Source organism: Geospiza fortis, unplaced genomic scaffold (genome assembly GCF_000277835.1).
Source record: "Geospiza fortis unplaced genomic scaffold, GeoFor_1.0 scaffold333, whole genome shotgun sequence".
In the NCBI taxonomy this organism is placed as follows: Eukaryota; Metazoa; Chordata; class Aves; order Passeriformes; family Thraupidae; genus Geospiza; species Geospiza fortis.
In genome coordinates, this window is record NW_005054347.1 from 1,945,418 (window position 1) to 1,967,060 (window position 21,643).

The 21,643-nt window shown below is 41.1% G+C and overlaps 1 protein-coding gene across 13 annotated transcripts in view; it reads left to right on the forward strand.

Annotated features, from left to right (window-relative positions):
• The window catches only part of PTPRF (protein tyrosine phosphatase receptor type F), a 286,072-nt gene that overhangs the window by 80,119 nt on the left and 184,310 nt on the right, over positions 1 to 21,643 (forward strand). For all 13 annotated transcript variants that reach the window (XM_031058681.1, XM_031058684.1, XM_031058686.1 and 10 more), the window contains exons 3-4: positions 11,985 to 12,130; positions 14,795 to 14,936. In XM_031058681.1, the coding sequence (XP_030914541.1) occupies positions 11,985 to 12,130; positions 14,795 to 14,936 (288 nt within the window). The remainder of the gene's footprint in view (positions 1 to 11,984; positions 12,131 to 14,794; positions 14,937 to 21,643) is intronic.

The window sequence follows — 21,643 nt, forward strand, 5'->3', positions numbered from 1 at the left end:
ACTTGTCTTCTCACTCTTGTGGCTTGTGCAACCTTCCATGTGTTCATTCCCAAACCTGAGATGCACAAACATCTTTCCAGGCTGCCTGGTAGCTGGAGGTTTAACGTGTACTCCTTTCCTGTTTTTAACTAAGAAAGTTTGTTTCTGGGTAGCAGGCAGTGTTCTGGCTTGGTGAGAAAAAAGCACACTGAAAAAGCCCCTCCTTGATGGAATATGTGTGCTGCCTTGCCAAGATACCTGCTGCAGTGGTGATGTTAACTGGTTTTCCCTTTTCCCGGAGACACAGATATTGTCAGAGGTGCTAAAAAAGAGATAATTCATGACGTGGTAGATTTTTCTCCTTTAGACAGATCAGTCCCTGCTGAGCTGTGCACTGCCATGTAGCCTGTGGCATAACTGGGTTCCCCAGCAGCCCCAGTGGCACCCACTGGTGTGGCTCCCCAGCCCCACAGGTCCTGTGTGCAGCCTTTCCTCTGCAGTGCACCCTCCAACCTGTACACACATCCTCAGCCAGCTCTGGAAGTTCAAACTCAGCACCTTGTGGTCCCATTACATGATCTGCCAGGCTTCAGGGTAACTCTGGTGGCCACAGCAACTTTCTGCAGCGTGGCAAATGGTAACTTCCCCGTGTGGAGTTCGGCTTTCTGCATTTCTTGTAACTCTGTGCATAATTGGGTCAAATGATGTAGAAGTTTGGTGCAAGTAAAAGACCACAGAAAAATAAAATCTGGAATCGTGCCTGGTAGCTGGAGATTTAAGAAACTCAGTTTAGAAGCAGAGGCTGAGCTGATTGTCTACACAGAGAAAAGTTATTAAAGCGAAAAGAGGTTTTCATTTTATCTGTTAATTTCATAACACAGTAAGGAATGGGTGCTAGAAAACTTAAATCAAGAATGCAGCAAACATGAAGGTGATTAATTTTGGTGTTTTTCTAGAACTCAGTCCTTTCTGAACCAGAAAGCCCTGGGTGGTGGAGGGAACCAGGCACCTCCTGGCATGAAGCACCTGCCTTGCTCTGTGAAAAGGGCAGTGCTGGGTTGTAGCAGCTGTAAAACTCTAAATCTCTGACATCTGCCACTGATTCTCTTTACTGTGGGTAAAGAGACATCCACCTGGTTGTATGGAATCAGAGATTTTTCCACCTACATAGAGAGTCATTTTGGGAGAGCTCAGGGGTGGTTCCTGGACAGGGCACAGTGGCTTCTGGAGTTTTCCTGGCTCTAGAGCATCTCAGTCTCCCTGCAGCCCCCGGGCACTGCACAGCATGGCTGTGACACTCTGTGTAGTCCTTGTGTGCCCAACGTGGAGGGTTGCAATTGCTCAGCAGCCCCCTGCCAGCACAGTCTGGCTGCCAGGTGGGGGTGGTAGCCCTGATGTTGAAATTCTGCTCAAAGGGCTTTTCAGTTGTGAGGCTCTGTGCCTTCATTGCAAAACTACACCATTACTGGGTAAAAAATGCTCAATGATGTCTCCCAGAAGTGCTCAAACCTTCATTTTTGAACCTCTATCCAAGCTTCCAAAGAGACTGACTTGGAGGAAGCCTTTTAATGGGGAAATAGACCTGTTTTTCAGGGAATTTCAGGAAGGACTCTGTCAAAACAATTGAGACCCTGAGTCTAGCTTCGTTGGTTAGAGCATAGTGCTGATCACACCAGAGTTGTGGGTTTAATACCTGTGTGGGCCATTCACTTAAGAGTAGGACTTGATGATCCCAGTGGGTCCCTTTGAACTCAGAACTTTCTGTGATCTACTTTTTTCTTTCCCCCACTTGAGAGTTTTTGCTTGGATACCTAGACCTGTGCTCTCGTAACATTTAAATGTGGAAATTGTATTTCTTGTTTTTCTGCAGACTGTACTACAGCTGCTGCATGATGAAAGAATTGACACAAATAGAAAAAAAATAAACTAGTGTATTACAGAAGTGCCAGCATGCACTTGCTATCATTAAGCAGAAAGTCTTTGTCTTTACCAGTAGATGAGGCAAGAATTTGGTTCATTACTATAGGAGGAGGACGGAGCAACATACAGTGGCATTAAAATGAAATGCAGGCCCCTTCCTGAGAAGCCCAGAATGCCTTTGCTTTAGTTACAAATATTCTGAAGAGATCATTTACTCTGGCTCCCAGTTCTATTAGAAACATTCTACTATGGTATCTGTTTACAAAATAAGGTTTGCACTTGCTTTTAATTCTTAAAAGCAGACGAAAAACCTGAACTTGGCAAAGCCTTTTGAACTGCTGAATCAAGAACTAGCTGCTTAGGAAAAAAGGGATTAAAACCTTTTAATCCTTTTGTGTAAAAAAAAAAAAAAGAACGGTGTTTAATGTGGTAGGCATGCTGGCAAAATTAATTTTCATGTTTTTTCAAGCACAAGATTTCAGTTTTGTCTGTTTCCTGGTTCTGCATATCTTAGCGGGTTCTTTACACTATGCAGTATGCTTTATTAACTTTGAAGTTTTGAAGAAATTTGCAAATAACAAAATTCAGATATGGAAGGAAAAGTAAGTTGCTAGGAGCAGGCACAGCTGTTCTGTGCTGCATTAGGCAGTGTGCTGATGACTTGATTTTAGAGCCCCTTAGATGGGGGTTTTGTCCCTTGTACATTTTGTGTGCAAGAGAGTGGCAGCCTGAATTCAAGTACTGAATTTTGTGTATGATTACATGAATGTTCTATATGTATGCATTTGAAAGCCCCTAAGTGAATGTTGTGTAAATGGTGATAATTGGAGACTGTCTCCCTGCAGTCCTTTCTCAGGCTGAATAAGGTCTAAGGCCAAAGGCCCAAATGCTTAATTGTATTAAACACAGAGGCTGAAAAATTTATTAACTCAGAAAGTGTGTATTACCAAGTTAATTGGAAGTGCCTTTAAGCTATTACCAGGTGGAAATTTGACTTCAGGTTTCAGTTTTAAATTAAAGCAGAAAACCATTCTGTGAGGCTGCTGGAAGGTCTGCAGTTAGAGCAGTGCTTCTCTCTCTCCTTTGTTTTTCTGCTCTGTGTAATGCTTGGTATAAATGCTGGGAAGTTAAAGCTGAACCCATATATAGCTCTGGCTTTTCCCCAAAATATGTAAAATGCTGCACACACAAGCTGTGAGTGCTCTAGGGAAACGTAAAAGCAGAAGATGGAAATGAAGGCAACCTCAGGTTCTAGAAGGATGTTTTACTGGGCTGCTTTTCTGTTTTGTTTTTAATCAGTATTCTTCAGTTGTAAGCAGGACTCCTTTATGCTTCTTGGAATATTTTTCTTTTTTTGGCTACGTGTTATTTCAGGTATTGGAAGCAAGAAAGAATGATGTCATAGCAGAGGGATTGATTTTTTTCCCCCCCACCCCCTTCCCATGGATGAGAGTCAGTCAGGGATTAGCCAGAGTTAGGGATTTTCTTACTAAGATGTAAAGCAGCTCACACTGATAGCTAGCCAGGCACTTTGAGAAAGACATTGCAATTACAACAGCCTGGAAAAATAACGGAGAAAATTTGCCACCCTATGTGCAAAATCTGTAGGCCCCCTGCAGATGTGATATGGAGAAAAACCACCTCCCCACCGCGTTAAGGTCTAAGTTGTCTGCATAAAACTCCACAAATAAATCAGCACCCAGAATGTGCCTTGCACAGCATCCTCCTGTGATGGCTGCCTGAGACAATTCTGGTTCAGTATCGTCAGTTAATTTTAGGCGTTTAAACTTTGTCAACAATTTCCATGATTCATAAAGAGACAGAATTAGAAATTTACTGAAGTGCAATACTATGATGACAGGCTGTTGCTGTAGTTTATTAATATCCTGTAATCATGGCCTTTACACTTAAATGAGCTAATGGCTTTTAACCCATATTGCTGTGGAATAAGCAGGTTTATCCAAACATCAGCATTTAACAGGGAAGGCTGAGTTTCTCTTGGTGAAGTTTGATGTATATGTAGCTGTCCAGACATGAACTAGAAGTACACAGGGCACAGGAGGTTTTCAGATGTTTCTTCAAGAAGAAAATTAAAATTACTTGATTTTTACTTAAACTTGTGAGTATAAATCCTGTGTTGGGAAAAGGGAAAAGAGGGCTTGAAAATGCCTGTCTGGATGTGGGAGTTCTGCTGTGTGTCTGCAGACACCTCAGCCCTGTCAAAGGCTTTGCCTTTAGACTGGGCTTATGCTCAGGAAAGAGCCTCTTTGCCAAGATGGTGAAGAAGCAGGAGTTGAAGATTGTCAGAATTTCTGAGCTTAAGTCATTATAAATACTGATAAACGTCTATGTTTAACTTTACATGCATCCTTGCATTCTCCTTTAGTTAAGCTTACTCCAGATAAACAAAGCATAGTGGGTCTTGCCTGCTGAAATGATGCCTTGAATCTAAGTTCAGTGTGTTTCCTGCTGGTGTTTAGGGAGAGGCACAGCTTCTGCTGAATGACTGCTTTTGTTATTTTTGTAATGTGATTTTTTTTTTTACTGAAAGTTACAGAGGTCATTGAACATGTTAAAAGATCTACTTCTTGGAATTTTGGATATTAATCATTCACTTTATTTGATTTCATTTTGTACAAACTCAGAAGTTATCTCTGAGTAACTTCATGGAAGTCGGGAGAAGGCGGCGAGGAGAAATGCAACTTGCTCTGAGATAATGTTTGTAGATTTGATTATCATGGACATTCACACTTGAAGCTGGAAAACTCAACACTAAAATCGGATTGAAATAGCAGAATCATTTGTCCTAGCTGTTGGGAATCTCTTAAGCATTAAAACAAAATAAGATCATAAAAAAAGAGGCAATATGCAGGTAACGTGAGGTAACGTGTAATTCAGATTGATCTGAGGGGTATATTGAATTCGGAGTGCCATTTTCTGTGATTGGGGTGCTATTAAGTGTTTTTTTAAAGTGGATGGGAGAAAGGGTTATGATCCATATCCTGGATAAAAAGAAAATTGTGGAAGTATCTGAGCATGCAACACCCCACCACATACATTTGCATTTATTTAATAAGTACTTTGCACCAAACAATAAAGAACAGAAGTTTCATTTACAAAGTACTGTCATCTTAGTGAAATAAAACCAAAATAGGAGAAATAAGGAATGAATTAGGATTGTGCTCACTGAGACCCACAGAGGCTTTACTAAGCTGTTGTTAAAGAAATGTTATTACAAGGCTCACACAGGCTCTTCCTACGTATAAATTATCCAAGAATGAAAAGTGCAAGTTTGAAAAATTGTATTTTGCCAAACAGTATTCCTGCTAATCACAAAGGGGCAGGAACTACATTTAAATAATGGTGGGTATATTGCAAGGAAAGCATAAGGATGCTAAACATAAGGATAGCTGGAGAGCCCACTGACTTGTCTCCTGCCCTGCAGTGGATGCTTAGGAGAAGAATCACCGATCAGCTTTCTCCAGAGTATCTTTCCAGTAGGCATCCAGCCATGCACAGAAATCAATCACCCAGGATCATAAAGGAACCCTAGAAATACTGTATAGCTGTGTATAAAAGCTTGGGCCACCTTTGTCTTCTAGACCACTTCATTTCCACTTCAAAGTCAGTCATGAACATGAGAAGGTCTGTGTCATTGTTGGTTTCTTCCCAGTGTTATAACTGAGCCACATCATCATTTTCTGCATATTCCTCCTGACAGCAGCCATGTGAGAACAGCAGGTTAGTTTTACAAAGGAAGGTGAGGCACAGTTGTGCCTTTGTGTATGTGACAGGGAAGGTTAAAGGCAGGGATTTAAACGTGAATTTCACAATTTCCAGGCTCAGGAACTGATTTCATTGTGATCTGTTCATTCCGGTGTCAGTAATTTCTTAATACTCATTTAGGCCAAGCATCTAAATAAGATTGCCTATGCCTATTGTATGTCCTTATCCAGTTCATCTTATATTGCAACTGTAATTTTTTTGTTCATAGAGGAGTCTGCTTCTAATCTTAATTTAGCTCAAGTCGTAAAAGCTTTCGGATAAAAATATAAGCTTCTTTCTCCTACAACACAAGTCTTATTTTTGGCTGCCCATCTATTTAGAGTAGTGAGAACTTGTACCATGAGGACACAGATTTTTTTCTTCAAAATCTCTCACAGCAGGTGGGTGTTCATAGAACACTTAATTGTAGACATGTTCAAGAATACATTTTTCCTCAAACCTCTGTGTGACCCTTTGAAAAAATGGCATCCACAAGAACAGAAGGAGCATTATGTTGCCAGTCCCTGATTTAAAATTTTTGAATGAGGAATATTTGATATGGGTGCTAAATCCTGAAAATGCGTCCAGATTTCATTTAATTTTCCCATTTATTTTAAGAAAATGATGGGTCTTTGAAATAAAACAAGTTAACATTTGTGTATATTATTACAAGGAAACATATTTTATGTGGCAATTGTGTGCTTAGTGCGTATCAAAATGCAAGCATCTGTGCTAATTACCCAGGACCCAGCATTATTTTTCAAGGATCTGGCTAGTATTCAAGTCAGGTATTGCAGATTGTATGTTACTCCTCAAAGACCATGACTCGCATAAAAGACACTTTGCCAAGTTAGAGGGAGGCTACACCTCTGTCCTCAGCCTTGAAGGAAATCTGACAAGAGACACTTTTCTCCCTGGGAAAGTCCTTTGGGTTCACTAAGAAGCTGTGCAGCCTAAAAACAGCGCATGTGGTGAAGTGACTCTGAACTTATCTGCTAAAGAAAAGAGAACCTGGAAAAGGGAACTGAAATTTTATTCTTCTGCTACAGATGTTTGGTAGGGCAGATTTTAAAACAGGTGCTGAGGTGGTTTTCTGATTTATAAGAATTTTTCACAACAAATTCTCCAGAATAGCAGGGAGCAACAGTGATTTTATATATAATATACAGGTGAGAGAAGCATCTTCATGGCTGTGCCTGGCTGTGAACTGTCCTGCAGGAAATGTGTCAGCGGCTCTCCAGGAAACCTGAGGTTGTCTTTGAGGGCTTCAGGTTCCCCTCCCAAACCCATCACACTGTTCTGCAGGAAAGGGCAGACAAGAGCCATATTGGTTAGAGCATACCTGACTGTGTCTGGCTTTCTTTGCACGTTCTTGCTGACCTTTTAGAATATAATTCAAAGGAGCTTTTCTTTTGAACCCTTCACACACCCAGCTCAGGACACTGCATGAGTTTTCTGCTATTTTTCCATGATAGCTCAGTAGAGCACTGTGTCCCTAAATCTCTGCAAGCATCTCGTGCATGCCATGAGGCCCTCTTTGGGATTCACTTTACAGGATTATCCACAAATCTGTGCTTGCTCGGCAAGTGACTTTTTCAACACTACCAAATGTGGAAGGAAAGTCCTTTTCTTCTGAAATGTTGTTTTTTGGTTTTAGTTTCTCAGTGGAGAGCGTGTCTGAGCAAGTTGTTATTTTTCTGCCCCCAGCCAAATAAGTTGAAGTCAGTTTCTTACAAGAGAAAGAAATACTCTGTTTTTTACGGTCTTCCTCCTCAGAACTGTGTTGTTCCCATAAGCTTTCTAGAATAATTTCATTTTTAGCAAAGACCAAACAGAGAAAATTTCAGCCAAGAAGGTGAAAGTTTTTCCATTCTCCTGCCTGAAGCTTGTGAGTGGATAAAAATGAGAGCAGTGACTTCTGTTCCTGGTGTAATAGGAACTTGGTTTTGAAGTGAGGAGCAAGAATTAGTTCAGAGTGTGAGGAGTCAAAGTGCTCCAGGTATCTGTCACTGAGCAGAGAGGCCAGGGAGAGAAAGACTGGAGTAGCCTGGACTTAGGGGAACTGTGCCAGTCTGGAGTTGTTACTCCATGTGCTGGAGTAAGTGAAGGTGGGTGTGATGGGCACCCAGCCATCCGGCGCCTCTCCTGCTGTCATCCAAGACTTCCTCAGGAGGTTCTCTCAGGCTAGTAGTTCAGAGATTTGTCTTTGAAACACAATAGGTCTTTTTCCTTTCCCCCTATGCCTTAAGCTTTCAACAGAAAATCTTCAGATTTGATCCATAGGTTATCGGGGAAAGGACAGGTTTTCACTGCAAAAGGCACTTCAATTCCTTGTATTTATATGTAGCATGTCTGAGCGACAGTTAAATTAAAATTTCATACATGCATAATCTTCTATGGACCCTGTGCTCATTTTGAATTTAAGGAGGGGGAAAGGACAACATGTTGGTTATTCTGTGTTTTCAGTGCATCCTTATTTTTTTCTGGCTTTGTTTCTAGGGCTACCCTAAGAGTGCAAATGCTCAAAATGGGCTAAAAAAGACAGCTTGTATCATGATCTGGCTGTCTGCCCAGTGTTGCCCCTTGGAGGTAACTAGTGATGGTCTCATGGCAGCTTCCTCTAGGCAGTAGAGTTAGAGAGATGTTGGTTGGAGGGGAGATGTGGAGGTTGTCTAGTCCACTTAACATGCATTTTTCACAGACACTAGCAGTTTAGTGGATACTCTGTTGTGCTTGTGTTAGCTCTTACTGGGATGAATTTTGGGATTTGCTGTAACAGTTACCAATCAGTATAAAAAATATACTCATGCCTGACTCTATAGTCCTGGGGCCAGGACTCAGGATTGTAGGTTGGCTTAATTACTACTTTCCTTCCATTTCAAAATTTCAGGGCATAGAAATGTTAAAAATGCCTTCGTAGAAATACCTTTTCTCAGGCTGAGAGTTTGGTTTATATACAGGTGTACTTCTGTGACCAGTCTTGGAGGATTTAGATTGTTTCCAGAAATCAGTGTCAGTCAAATGTGCAGGGGAAAAAGGTTCATTGCAAGAATGTAAAATCAAGGCAGCAGGTTTTTTAGCTTTTACTGCAAGTGAATGTTCAGTTTCCTTTTGTTCTGGTTTTAATAGTATTGATCTTTTGTAAATGTACAAAGTAAAGTAAGTCCTCAGTGTATGTGCTGGGGAGTAAGTGTAAAGTTAGAGATATAATTGCATTGTATTCTTCAAGGACAAAAGTTTTTGGATTCTGCTGTATTTGCCATTTGAAAAAAATTACACTACTTTACTAAGATCACAGAGTAAATAACAGAAAATCAGAAAACCAAATCAGCTGCTGAAGTGCAATACAAGGCATCAGCTCAGCACACTGCATAGCAAAACAGTCAATCACAATGCCATCACTAGCAGCCTGAATTAACATTTCTCTGGAATAGATGAGAGGTGAATAAACAGAGATATATGTAAATACAAACTAAGTAGAAATAGACATGATTATAGATGAGTAAATATGTGGAATCAGCATCAGTTAAGCAAGCAGACTTAATAATTGCTTGCTGTTCATGTCAGGACAATGTGCCAAAGCCTTTAGACAGCAGCCATCATGTCTTAAAAGGCATTCTCTGGGATTTGAGCACAGTCCTGGGGACTCTACACCAAGGATGGCAAAATTCAGTACACTTTTGTGAGGAATTTCTGTGGTGAGGCCAGGTCTGTGATACTCCTTCAGAGAAGCTTGTTGAGGACAGAACATGTGTATCCACTTCTGTGCAGATTGTGCTGGCTGTGCTGGATCCCCCATTTGCCTTTTGGGCTTTTGGAAATCAGGCTGAGTGAGCAGCAGCAGCAGAGGTCCAGCTCTGCACTGCAGTGTCTCAGCTGTGGCCCCCAGATCAGCCAGGTTGGGGCTGGCATGTCCCCACGTGGGTGCTTGGTGGCTCCCCAGCCCAGGAGCACAGCCCGTGTGGAGCAGTGGATGTTGCAGGTTTGGAAGGGCTCTGCTGTCCTGCTGCCTCCACAGTGGCTGAGTGCCAGCCCCCTCTGCTGTGGGTGGCCTCTGCTGCTGGGCCTCTCTCCAGGTGGTGACGACTGGTCTGGCCTCATCCCTCACTCTGAAACCAGTGGGTTGACCTCAGCCAGCTGCAGGCTGCCAGGAAATACCTGCTTCACCGTGGTGTCTCCATGGGCTGCAGGGCAATACCTGCTCAGGCACCTGGAGCTCCTCATGCCCCTCTGGCTCAGTGCTGATGGGGCTGTTTCTCAATTTTTACCTCATTCCTCACTCCTGTGAGGTGTTCTGCCTTTTCGTAACCCATTACCACAGAGGCACCACCATGACCAGCCTGGCTGTGCCATGCTGTGGGGCCATGGTGGGACCTCTGTGTCCAGCACAGGTGACCATCTTGCACCCCAACACCCCTCACAGGCAGTGGTGCCATGTGGGAGAAGCAAGAAGCATCCTGGGCCTTTGGCAGTCTCCCTGGCCTGGCAGAACCTGGTCTCTGGACTTTGTCAAAAGTAAGGACGGTTGAAGTAGTTCACTTGGTTGAGTGGCTGTGTGTGCTGTCACACCATGCCATACTGCCAGGACAGGGCTCAGCATAAGCAGTTAATATGGGCTAAACCAGAAGGTGGAACTAGGGTTGAGGAGGTGCCACAGTTTCAGCCAAGTCTCCCAGGACTGCAGTTCAGGGGTGAAATTGTGCCCCAGAGTTGCTGAGAGAAAGGCGCTGTCTCCTGAGCTCTGCCTCATCCTGCCCTGAGCCACTGCTCTCCACGCCCTTTTTGGAAAAGGAGAAAAAAGCATCTTTAGGTGCCAGGTTAGGAGCCCAAATCTGTTCCACAGAGGCTTTGATGACCCTGGGGCTCCTTGTAGGATTCAGGTGCCAGTGTCTGGAGGCATCAGGGAGGGGCAGTGAGGAGGATGAGGAGTAGAGCACTTGCCTCTGCCCTCTTCAGTCACTGCCACTGCCTGCCTGGTTTGGCTGTAACTGCAGCTGCGCCCATAGAATTTAAATCTCTCGTGCATTAGAAAAATACATTTAAAGGCTGTTGTCTTTTGGGATCGCTGAATTTGTATCCCTCCTAGATCAGGGAAATTCAGCCCTCAGTTTGTCCAGAGGTCAAAGCACCTGGGCTGACAGATGGTCATGCCCCTCTCCCTCAAGGACACACTCATGGATGTGACTGGAATGTGAAGGTGTGGAACCACCAGCAGCTCTGCTGGGGTCATTGGTTTGCTATCTTGGGGTTGAACAGGTTTCTTCTTTTAGTCAGGCTCCTTTCTACATGCCAGCAGCTGTCTCTGACCTGTTTATGGGTCAGGTTCACCTTTGAGGTGGTTGATCAGAATTGTATTTGAAACTTGGCCATAGTGTGACCTACGTGTGGAATGGCATCATGGGTGGACTCTGTTAACTCTCCCTGTGGTGTTAAATGTTTTAGTGCTTTATAGGAATATGGGATCATCAAATGCTTCTCATGAGGACAAAGCAGTGTTTCAAGATGATCCTCAGATCACACAGTGCAAAAATTTCCCATACAGAAGAATAATATAACCATTCAACCTGGATGCATAGTTTTATCCATCTGAATCTGTTATGTAAATCTCAAAGACACAGCTCTATTTTCATGAGTTTTTAAATTGATTATTTAAATGTTATTTGATACTTTTTTATTTTATTACTTTTGCCAAGTCTTTCATGCCTGAATGCTATTTTGGTTTCTTTGCTGACTTTCATTTCTAGTGATTAGTTTCTTAACAAGCATAGGCTAGCCTCTGCAGGTTTCCAGATACTTAAACTGTAGGATTTTTATGTCAGTCCACATTTAAAATGAAACTAAATGTTGTTATTTGTATACTTAAAACTGTATCTGTTAATTTTTATGGATGTGTTAACAGCTTTCAGTTAAATAATGTCAAGATACGGTACATTTCATAGGTTTGGTGTGTCAGCTGTTCTGTAATTGCCAGTGCTATGAGCATGGTATAAATCTGCAAAAATCCATTTATTAAAAAATAAACTGTAAAATGGTTCCAAACTGTCATATACCTGAATGAATGCCCAGGGGGCAGGGGGGAGCCTTCTATTGCCCTCATTTATAGTCAAGCCAGATGGACTTTATCCATTTCAGGAGAAAAAGGTACTCAAGCAGAAACTGTCCTTGTCATGTTGCAGTCTGCACTGAATGTGTGTTGCTGAGGCCATTCAACCTGGATTTGTAGTAAGAGCACCAGTTACCTTATAATTGAGATTAACATGACACATTCCATGCTTATCTGATGTTATGTCCTCATGGGGGTGATTTGGTTATTTTTCCAGGCAAGCCAACGTTTATGAAGGCTCCTGAAGATCAAATTGGGATTTCTGGAGGAGTGGCCTCTTTTGTGTGTCAGGCAACAGGAGAGCCCAAACCTCGTATCACGTGGATGAAGAAGGGGAAGAAAGTCAGTTCTCAGCGGTTTGAGGTAATTACCAAAAGGAAAAAAAAAAAAACCAACAAAAACCCCAAACCTGAAAATTTGGTGATCAATCCAATCTTCACAGGTCTTAATTGCACAGTAATCATCACTGCAACCTGGGTATCTCTTCATCACTGCAATACAGAGTGTAAAGCTTTAGTGTAAAGCAAGTTCCCTTCCCTGCAGCAATGCAATCTGTGGAGCAGGTGGTGTCCTTTGAGCATGATGCTGGAAACACACCAACAGGACATCCTCCTTCAGATGGGAGACTGGGGCTTACAGAGAATTGGATGGCTGATAAGAGCTAGATCTAGCAGTATTTTTCTCTTTTCATTGTCAGAATTTATAAGGCAGCTCTTTGACCTGCAATCCCCAGTTGAATTTAAAAGTGAGATACCAAAACACTACAGGAAATCTTTCTAAGTGATGGCTACTGCCATCCCTCCCCCCAAAGGTACTTGGAAGGGGAATGGTGAAGGGTTAATTGATGTCCCTGTGAGCTAAAATAGGAGACAAAGGAAGGGAGAAGAGCAGGTATCAGAAACATCTATGAAAAGGGGAAATTTGGTTTATATTTTACATAGCAAATTCATTTTCACTGACTTTCTCCACCTTTTTCTCTGCTTTCCTTTTTGGTGTCGGGCTCCCTTCTCTAAAACTGCCCTTGCAAATGTGACCCTTCTGCAATTCTGCTGCCTTTCCTCTAATCCCCTGTCTTTGATGTTTTTGCTTTCCTGACTGGAGCACAAGATGACTTTGCTACCCAGAATGGATTGATTCAACTCACCAATTTTAATCATGAATTCATATGTGAGCAGAAAACCTTGATTAAAGTAATCAATTTTAATCTTGTTTTACATTGTTATTTTTCCCTGGTAAAGGTTTTGTTGTATAGTAACTATCTAATTTGTAAGTAGATGCAACCATTATAGTGAATTTGGTGCTTGTTGTGGCTTACCAGAGGGCTATGCCATATTATATGCATTTATATGAGCAATTTCATACCTTTGTTCACATCAGTTTGGATGCAGAGTTTGTGTCACGAGATAGTGATTCTTTTTTTCCTCAGGAACTATTAATTTTACTTCATTATTAGTCTTAATTAGGGAAATTTGTAAGTAAGTTTAAATGGAGGAAAAAACCCAAATCTGTTATACACATGCTAAGTTGTGACACAGGAGAGGTATCCATTGTTAGCAAGTTAACAACATTTTGGCCTCAGCATCTATCTGTCCCTTAGTAGTTGTAGCTCTGTTCCTATCACACAGTGTTTGTTCAAAGGATAGTGAGGGCAAAAGAGATGTCTGCTGTTTCATCTCTTAGCTTTTTAGTCCTTATCACTGAAGTGAATTAATCTCTGTAGCTGACTTTGTCTTGTTTTAAAATTTAGCAGTAGCTCTGCCCTTTGTAAAGATTTAGTATATTGTCACAGTTTCATGTTTAATTTAAAGATAAGTGTTTTTTAAAAATTAATTCTTTAACGTGTATTATGGTGATATGGTGATATTCATATTTCCCTTTCTTTACCTGACTGCATTAGGGATTTCTTCTTTAAACGGAAGGGCTATTCCTTCCAGCATGAGGAATAACAGGTTTTTGGTTACCCTTTGATTTCTTCCTATTTCTCCTGTCACTGCAGAGTCTTGTGGTGCATTGTTTTCCTCCTTCCTGTTCTCTCTTTTGATCTTTACACTGTGGAAAGTGCTCCTAAACAGGCCCTTGAAAACAGGGTGAAAGTTTTGCATGGAGGTAGCAGCCCTAGGTTAACATCCATGTCTGGAATGAAGGATCCTTTAAGTCTCTTCATCTCCCCCTCAGTTCCCAAGGGACAGGAGTGGGTGGCATGTGCCTCTCCCTCATGCTGTCACTGTCTGCACATCAGGTGGTATTTCCAACTTCTGCTGTACTCTGTAATAGGAGAAGGGTAAGTTTGCCATTAATAGTGGCTTGAGGCTGTGCCTTCACAGCCTTGCAGTTACGAAATAGCATATAGTGATCCAGCTACAAACTAATAAATACCTTTTTCTGCCATGTATAAGTCATAGTAATGCATTTTGCAGCTTAGCAGGATGGATGGAAAGACAATGATTTATTAAAGACTTAATTTATTTATGCTGGGGATGGAAGTGTAATTACATCATTGTTGATTATGCCAGAGTTGCAAAGTACCCAGTGCTGAGGAGCATTAAAACCCCTCACTTTGCTGGAGTTAGCATGTGCTGAAGGTGCTCAGGGTTTTATTCAAGTTTTGTTACTGTTTCCCTGCAATCCCACAGGAGTATATCATTCTCCTCTTCCATCAAGGTGAAAGTTGGCACTAAATTGTTACCAGTGATTAGTAAAATCATTAGTGCAAATATGGCTCAGATGTTTTAAATCATCGGATTCACATCTTTATTACCAGGTTGATAATTTGTCAACCTTAATTGATCCATAAAGAACCTCATTGGATCTTCATTTGTTCTGGCCTCCTCAGAGGACAAATACGTTCTTGACACTGAAATTTTTGTGCTACTGCATTTGGAACACTTAACTCACTGCATGGGATTTTAGGGCTTACAGGACTTGTTTTGTTTTGGTTTTTGTTCTTCAACCCCTAGATTGTTTTGACTTTCAGTGTTTTGTTGCAGAAGATAGCAGTAATGAAGTGCTTTCTTTTCCTTTTCAAAGGTTATCGAGTTCGATGATGGGTCGGGATCAGTTCTGCGGATACAGCCCCTGCGTGTCCATCGAGACGAGGCTATCTATGAGTGCACAGCCACCAACAGTGTGGGGGAGATAAACACCAGTGCCAAGTTAACAGTGTTAGAAGGTAAGGGGGAACTTCTTGCATTCCTTAAGTGGCAGGAGACAGCTTTGGCAGCTACATGTTGATGTGCTGCATTTAAATGGCGTGGTGATATTCTAGCTTGATTGGGTAAAGCTCTGTTCTTCCTTCAGCAGTTGCTATAATTTCTCCTATAATAGAACATCTTATTTTTGAGACAATCATGGAAGGATTGCAGATTCTGAGCTGTCTTTAGAGTGTTTTTGTTGTCTGATTGAGAGGTGTCATTTCTGACTTGGAGGGCTATCTACAGAGACATTTGTGTACTTTTCTCATCTATTTGCTTTCATATAATACCCATCTTCAGAGTATCTAAGTATTGTATCTGACAATCAGAAACTTAATCTATGCTGCTGTACCTTCTGGATTAAATCAGCACATAGATTTTCAGGTTACTCTTCAGGTTTTTAATGTGATGTGAAATTTAGTTGTGTTTATTCTTCACTCTACTCACAACTTTTAATTCTGTCTCTCCTGTTAAGGAATAGATTTTCGTCCTTGTCTGCTATATGAGCAGGTTTTATTTTGCTTGCTATGTTGTTTCTGCTAAATGTTTGTGGGAAAACAGTTTATTAGATATAAACAGGCTTGTGAACACTTGATTTTTTTAAAATATTAAATTGTCAGAATTATTTTCTGCTTTTAAGGAAATATGGGATTTTTCCAGCACATAAATGTGTTCTATCATTTGTTTATATATAGGAATTTGTAAATGTACTGAGATCTTAGAAATCTGGGGCATTTGGCTGAATGGATTTTTACCCCTTGCATTTTTACCCCTTACAAGCAGGAAAAGGCTTAGGCAAATTGCTTGTGGTTTATAGATTGATGTAGAAACTTCTAAGTAATGAAAAAAACAGACTGGAAAGTGTTTATTGTTGTAGGATTTTCAATCAGAGGAGAGTGGTTATCCCAGTGGTGAGTGTGCCAGCCACACATGACAAGTTGCCTATTGTTCCTTGTTCTCCCATCCCCATTTATAGCATAGAGGTAATCATATTTTCCTTTCTGCTCTGTGACAAAGAATACATTAAACAACTGTAATGTGCTCAGGCACCGTGGTGATGGGAATCATAGAAATCATTCAATACCTGATGTGATTGTGTATCTTGTTTCTGGAGGTGGGGCATCTTAAAGATCAGCTTGCTCTTCAGTAATAGTATTATTAAGAATAGGGTAACAAGTGCTATAGACTTGAAAATTATTGGGGGACAAAAATCACGTTCTTATTGTTACTTCTTGCCTATGCAGCAGTGTATGTGAGTGCATAAAGCTCAGTGGAGCTCTTTCAGCAGTTTATGTGCAGATCTGCATTTAAATGCTTCCTGCAACTGGATTTTTGTGATACTGGATTCTTGAATACCATTCTTCCTTGCACATTCCTGTTCCCTTTGGTTGTAGTTGTCTTTATGTATCTTGGATATGTATGCACATGCACACACACGCTAATAATTTATTTGCTCTCTGTTAAGTGTTCAAAGGCCCACAGAGACATGCCTTGCATCAAGGAGCACAACAGTATTTCTTAGCTCCATGGTGCTCCTGCTGATTTCCTGATGAGGTAAAGCTTGCAGACCACCACATAAATAGGGAATATTAGGAAACACCACAGACAGGAAAAGACATGCAGGCACACAATTTAACAGCTGCAGAAGCAAAAGTCAGTAACAGTCAAGCACTGAACCTGCTTTTCTGTTTGGAAAATTCGTTTAATTGGGAGTAATGATAGTTGAACATGATCCCATCAGGTCAAAAACGATCTGCGGGCTGGGGAGGCTGTGTTTTCCACTCAAACTGAAGAGTATCGACCCCTTGCTGGGCACTCTTGTAATGGGCAAAATTAAGAAACATTTGCTGCCTAACAATTTGTATGTGCTCGTGCATATAGAATTGTGAGCTTGACTGCAAGGATGAAGAGCTACATGTGCCTTTTATGTTGGCTTAACTAACAAAGAAGATGGGTTCTGTTGTGATGTATTTGTATTTAAGAAAATATGTTTTACATTTCCCTTTTCCGAGACTTTTCTACAGACAGCTCTGTAATTTTCCAGTCACGATATCTTATTTTTCTGCATTGTCTGATAGAGATTATAATGTTTCTGCATTTTGTGAATATGATTTTTTTAAAGTTACTATTAATATTCCTTTGCTTACACTTTGGTGAAGTAGATGTTGCCCTGATTGTGGTTGTTTACTCTCAGTGGCTTCAAAAAATAGTGTTAAGTGCCCAAATTCTCTGTTAAGCGATCACTTTGCTAACATTAATTTTGTAGAGGTATTTGAAAATGACACATTTCATGTGGAAGCCTTGGCACTCTCAAGACTGTCAACTAGGACTGGATTTTTCCCTCTGCTTTTGGGGTTAAAATAATTTCTGTAATTGGTCTCAGATGGCAGTTTGAATGATACAGACATTCTGCACTTCCTTTCAAGAATTTGACTAATGCAGTGGTCCCTGGTGCATGACAAAGCTTATCATAGGCGTCCTCGTGGTTACATGCTGCTAAATACACAGCATGTATTGATTTTTACATTAAAAATCCTTTAGAACAATAAGTTTTAATGCTCTTTCTCACAATTTGCCTTTAGAACAGAGGCCTTAACATTAAATCCAGAAGTCACAGTTTGGGTTTAGCAGGCTCCTTACTAGATGTCTTTGTAGCTAACTAAGCTGGAGCTTTATTTTATTTAGATTTCTGCGATGTTTTACAGATCCGAAGCAGGTTATCCTTTCTAATTGCCAACTTATTTCATTCTGAGTATTAAGAGAGAAGCATGAGTCCAGTCTTCCTGGGGAATCAGGAATTCTCACATAAGTGAATCTCTTTTAACAATTTGGTTCCCTACTGCCCTTTTATTCTTTGCTTCCATGTCTCTCATTTTTCCCTTCTAACTGCAGATCCTGTTGTGACCAAACTACGTATACTTTGTGTAACTGGAAATTATTTCTCCTGTTGATAGTAGAAGAAATAGACATGCGTAGACCTTCTCTTCTCATTTCTCCTGGGTAGCTGATAAGCTGAATTATGTATGAGTCATATTGAACATTTCTATCTTTTTTCCAGTTATGACCTGAAGCAGCACAGAAGTATGTTTCTGCTTGGCAGAGGAGGAAAGCAGTGCAGGGAGGGGGAAGGCTAGAATCAATAAGCTGACACACATTCTCAAGAAAAGCCTCAGGGACAGTTAGTGGCACTAACAAATTAATAAATATATTATTCAGTGGTAATGTTGAGAATTACAGAACATTTTAAATAGGGAGGTTATATGAAATATACGCAGGAAGGATGCCAGTGTGCAAGAACGTAGCAACAAGCTGATGGCAGGAGTGCAGAAGTCCATGATGTCCATCCATGAGACTGCTTGTGTGCTCTGCATTGCAGCTGTGTTGGGAAAGGTGATGGTAACAGTGTTTGTCTCTGGGTGCCTGTTCACCAAAGGATGCCTTCAGTCTGTTTTCCAGCAGTTTCCACCCAATGGGAAGATTAGGAAAAGCAGTGGAAAAAAAGGTCTTCAAGGGGCAGGGAGAAGTATATTGATTCTTTGGGAGAAAAAGGCAGCTCAAATACAAAGTATGTTATCAGTCCTTTCTCCCAGGGCTTTCCAAATGGTACATTCAGTTTTGATTTCCAGAACTGGAAAACCAGTTAATTGCAACTGGTCCTTTAATGCTTTACAAGTAGTCTTTTTTTCACTCCCTTGTAATCCGGAGCATACAGTCATATCCAAGTGAAACTAAATATATTCAGTTTCATTTCCCTTTGTTTTTAAGTAGGTTAAATGAAAATACCATCTCCAATTTCCATTCTACATCTATGCAAATCCCCTATGCCTCTATCCCAGACTCCTAATCATGTGGCATGTAGTTATTTGCCTGGAGAGTGCTGCTGGGCTCCACAGGAGAGCAGCTCCTGGTAAAGAGGACAGACAGAGAAGAACCAAGGAAGTTCTTGCACAGTGGGTTTCAGTTTCAAGGTAACCTGGAAAGTTAAGTTTTGCTGGCTGGCTTTGTGCTGACAGAAGTCGAGGAAGTTTAGGAGCATTTCACTGCAGCCCTGGTGTTTTACTGTGAACAGAAACATCCTCATGGTATCAACATTGTGCTCAGCACAAATCCAAAACACAGCCCAATACAAGGTACTATAAAGAAAATTAAGTCTATCCCAGCCAAAACTAGCACACCTAGAAAGTTTCTGAGTGCAGCAGTTGTCCTGGGGTGGCAAGCGCTTCTAGCATAACATAATTTGCTGTTTACTGAACCATGTCATGAGCCTAATTTCTTTCACCATCTGCCAGCTTTATTCCAGTTCCTGGGGTTACCCTGTTTGAAATGCTGTAAATGGTAAACATTTGACTGTTACAAATGATTTCTGCAGAGAGCTAGATCTCGGAAGGCCTGAACCAATATGCCCTTTTTGTAAACATCCATCTAAAAGTGATTCTTGTCATTGGAATAGTAAGCAGAAGTTAGCTATGTTTAATCCTTGTTTGTGTTTGGTTAGTTACAAAAGGATCAGTTGGATCACTGTACTTTGGCTTCATTGCTTTTGCATCTTTTTGCCAGGAAGAATTTCTTGCAATTTGTTTTAAAATTGAAACAATTACAGAGTGGAAATTGAATCTGTTTGCATGACTGTGTAAATGAATTTAAGCTCTCTGTGCTCTGCTGCTCCTGGGATTGGTACTATTCTCTTCATGTCTCTGGTCAAGAGAGGACAGGTCTTTCTTCTACATGTTTAATGTTAATTAACTGTTCCAACATCCTTTGGTCTCTCCCTGGGAAGAAAGACTGCTGTGATCCTACTGCAGAAGTCCTACTGCTGTTCTTAGCTCTCTACACAGGCAGTCCCAGTAGCTCTTCCTGCAGGAGGCAGGCAGTTCATGGATCTCTGCAGCTATGGCTTTGCCAAGAGCTCCAGCACAGTGAGACTCCACGTGCTTCCCTGCTTAGGGAAGTGTCCTAACACACAGTGATGCACAGGGAAATGAAGAAGCCTGAGTCTGCCTGCTTTTTATTGGGTCTTGGCATGTCCCGTGCTTGTTAAAAAGAGAAACATTAAGCCAGCTACTCGTGGTGGCCTCACTGCAGAGTTCAGGTTGTCACCTAAAAGTATCTAAATCTGAGCTCATGTGGACTTGTGCTATTGAGGCCTAAATAGTGTTCACAAGGAAAGAGTGCGTTGTACTGCTTGACAGCAGGTTGCCCAGTATTGGTTGGGTCAGTTCAGGAGCCCTGTCATCATCATGCTAACAACTCCAGTCATTTCCCTGGCACTGACCAGTGTGGCTAGAAGGATCCTCCAAGGGCATAGAGGTGGCCTCTTAGTCCCACTGCATACAGAAGATTGAGGAGAATTTGTGATCAGTTTTGATTAGACCAAGAAAATGTACAGAGGCTGTTTTACTTGTATCACCATTACGTGCAATGCTGTCGAAACCTAGGCTGCCATGGTATCTGAGAAAGTGTTTCAGCTACTTAAGTTTTGGTATCTGTAGAGCACCTATCATTTTAATCCAGATGTGGAACTCCTGGTTCTGTGCATATTATATTTATTTGCTGTTAAAGATTGGATTCAGTAACATTAGCCCCACTCTTACAGTTTATCTTTATAATATTTAACAAGAAAGACTTTCTTGGCTGTGAATGAAAGACAAAGAAGTAATTTTCTCAGATGAAGCAAAGTTTTAACTGTTGTTGGTCTCTCCTTCAAACAGGAGAGTCAGCAGATCTTTAGAATGTATCAGACTCAAATGCCATAATTTCCATTTCTTATCTCTGTTTAAATGATTAACTAATGGCACATAACCGTGTAATGTATCCGTGATAGCAAGTTCCCTCAGAAGGCTGCCATGCACTAAGGTTAACATCCAGGTTCATTCCACAAGTTTATGAAGCAAGAAATACAACCTTTGAAAAGTTTTATATGAAATATCACATTGTTAATGCCAAGCTGAACCCTTTGGAGCTGTGCACTCCCATAAAACCTTGTGTCTGAATAGGTACTGACCTCTTAATCTTGAGAACGTTTTTCTTTTGCAGCAAATGGCTGTTTCTGCATATTACCTCTCAAATAAGGTCCTATGAGATGACATCTGTAACAGGATAGGATGTTGTCACATTCTTAGCAGCAAGTTTCAGTGGTATTGCAATGCTCAAAAGCAACACCTGTGATTTGGGAAGGACTTTCCAGGTAAAAACAAGTGAACTTTAAGTGTCAAACAAACAAGAATAGGAGTATGTTCTGCAAAAGCTGTAACACAGGGTTTATATTGGCAAGTAGCTTGAAGTTGTAATTGTGTGGTTATACCCTGTAAAACACTTCTGAGAGCTTCTTGTCTCACATAATTGATTTATTCCAAGTTTATTTAACAGTTTGTAAGTTCTGATTTTGGTACTGGAAATGATGTTCAGCTAAGAAATTCTGTTGCCAGTAGTAGTTGTCTCCATTTTATTTGCTCCATTTCTGAGGTCCCTCTTGAAGACATTCAGAAACGTGCATGTTTATTCAGAGCTTTGTGGCAACCCACTGGTATCTTATGTCTGTTATGAAAATGAATAATTGAGTCTTGGGCATTATTTTCTCTTTTTTCTTGGGCTCAAGGTGTTGAGACAAGTTGCTTCTCACTCTGTGTTACCTTAGAGCTTCCTGGGAGATTGTCATGAAAAGTGTGTCAGGCTGTTCTAGTGCTGC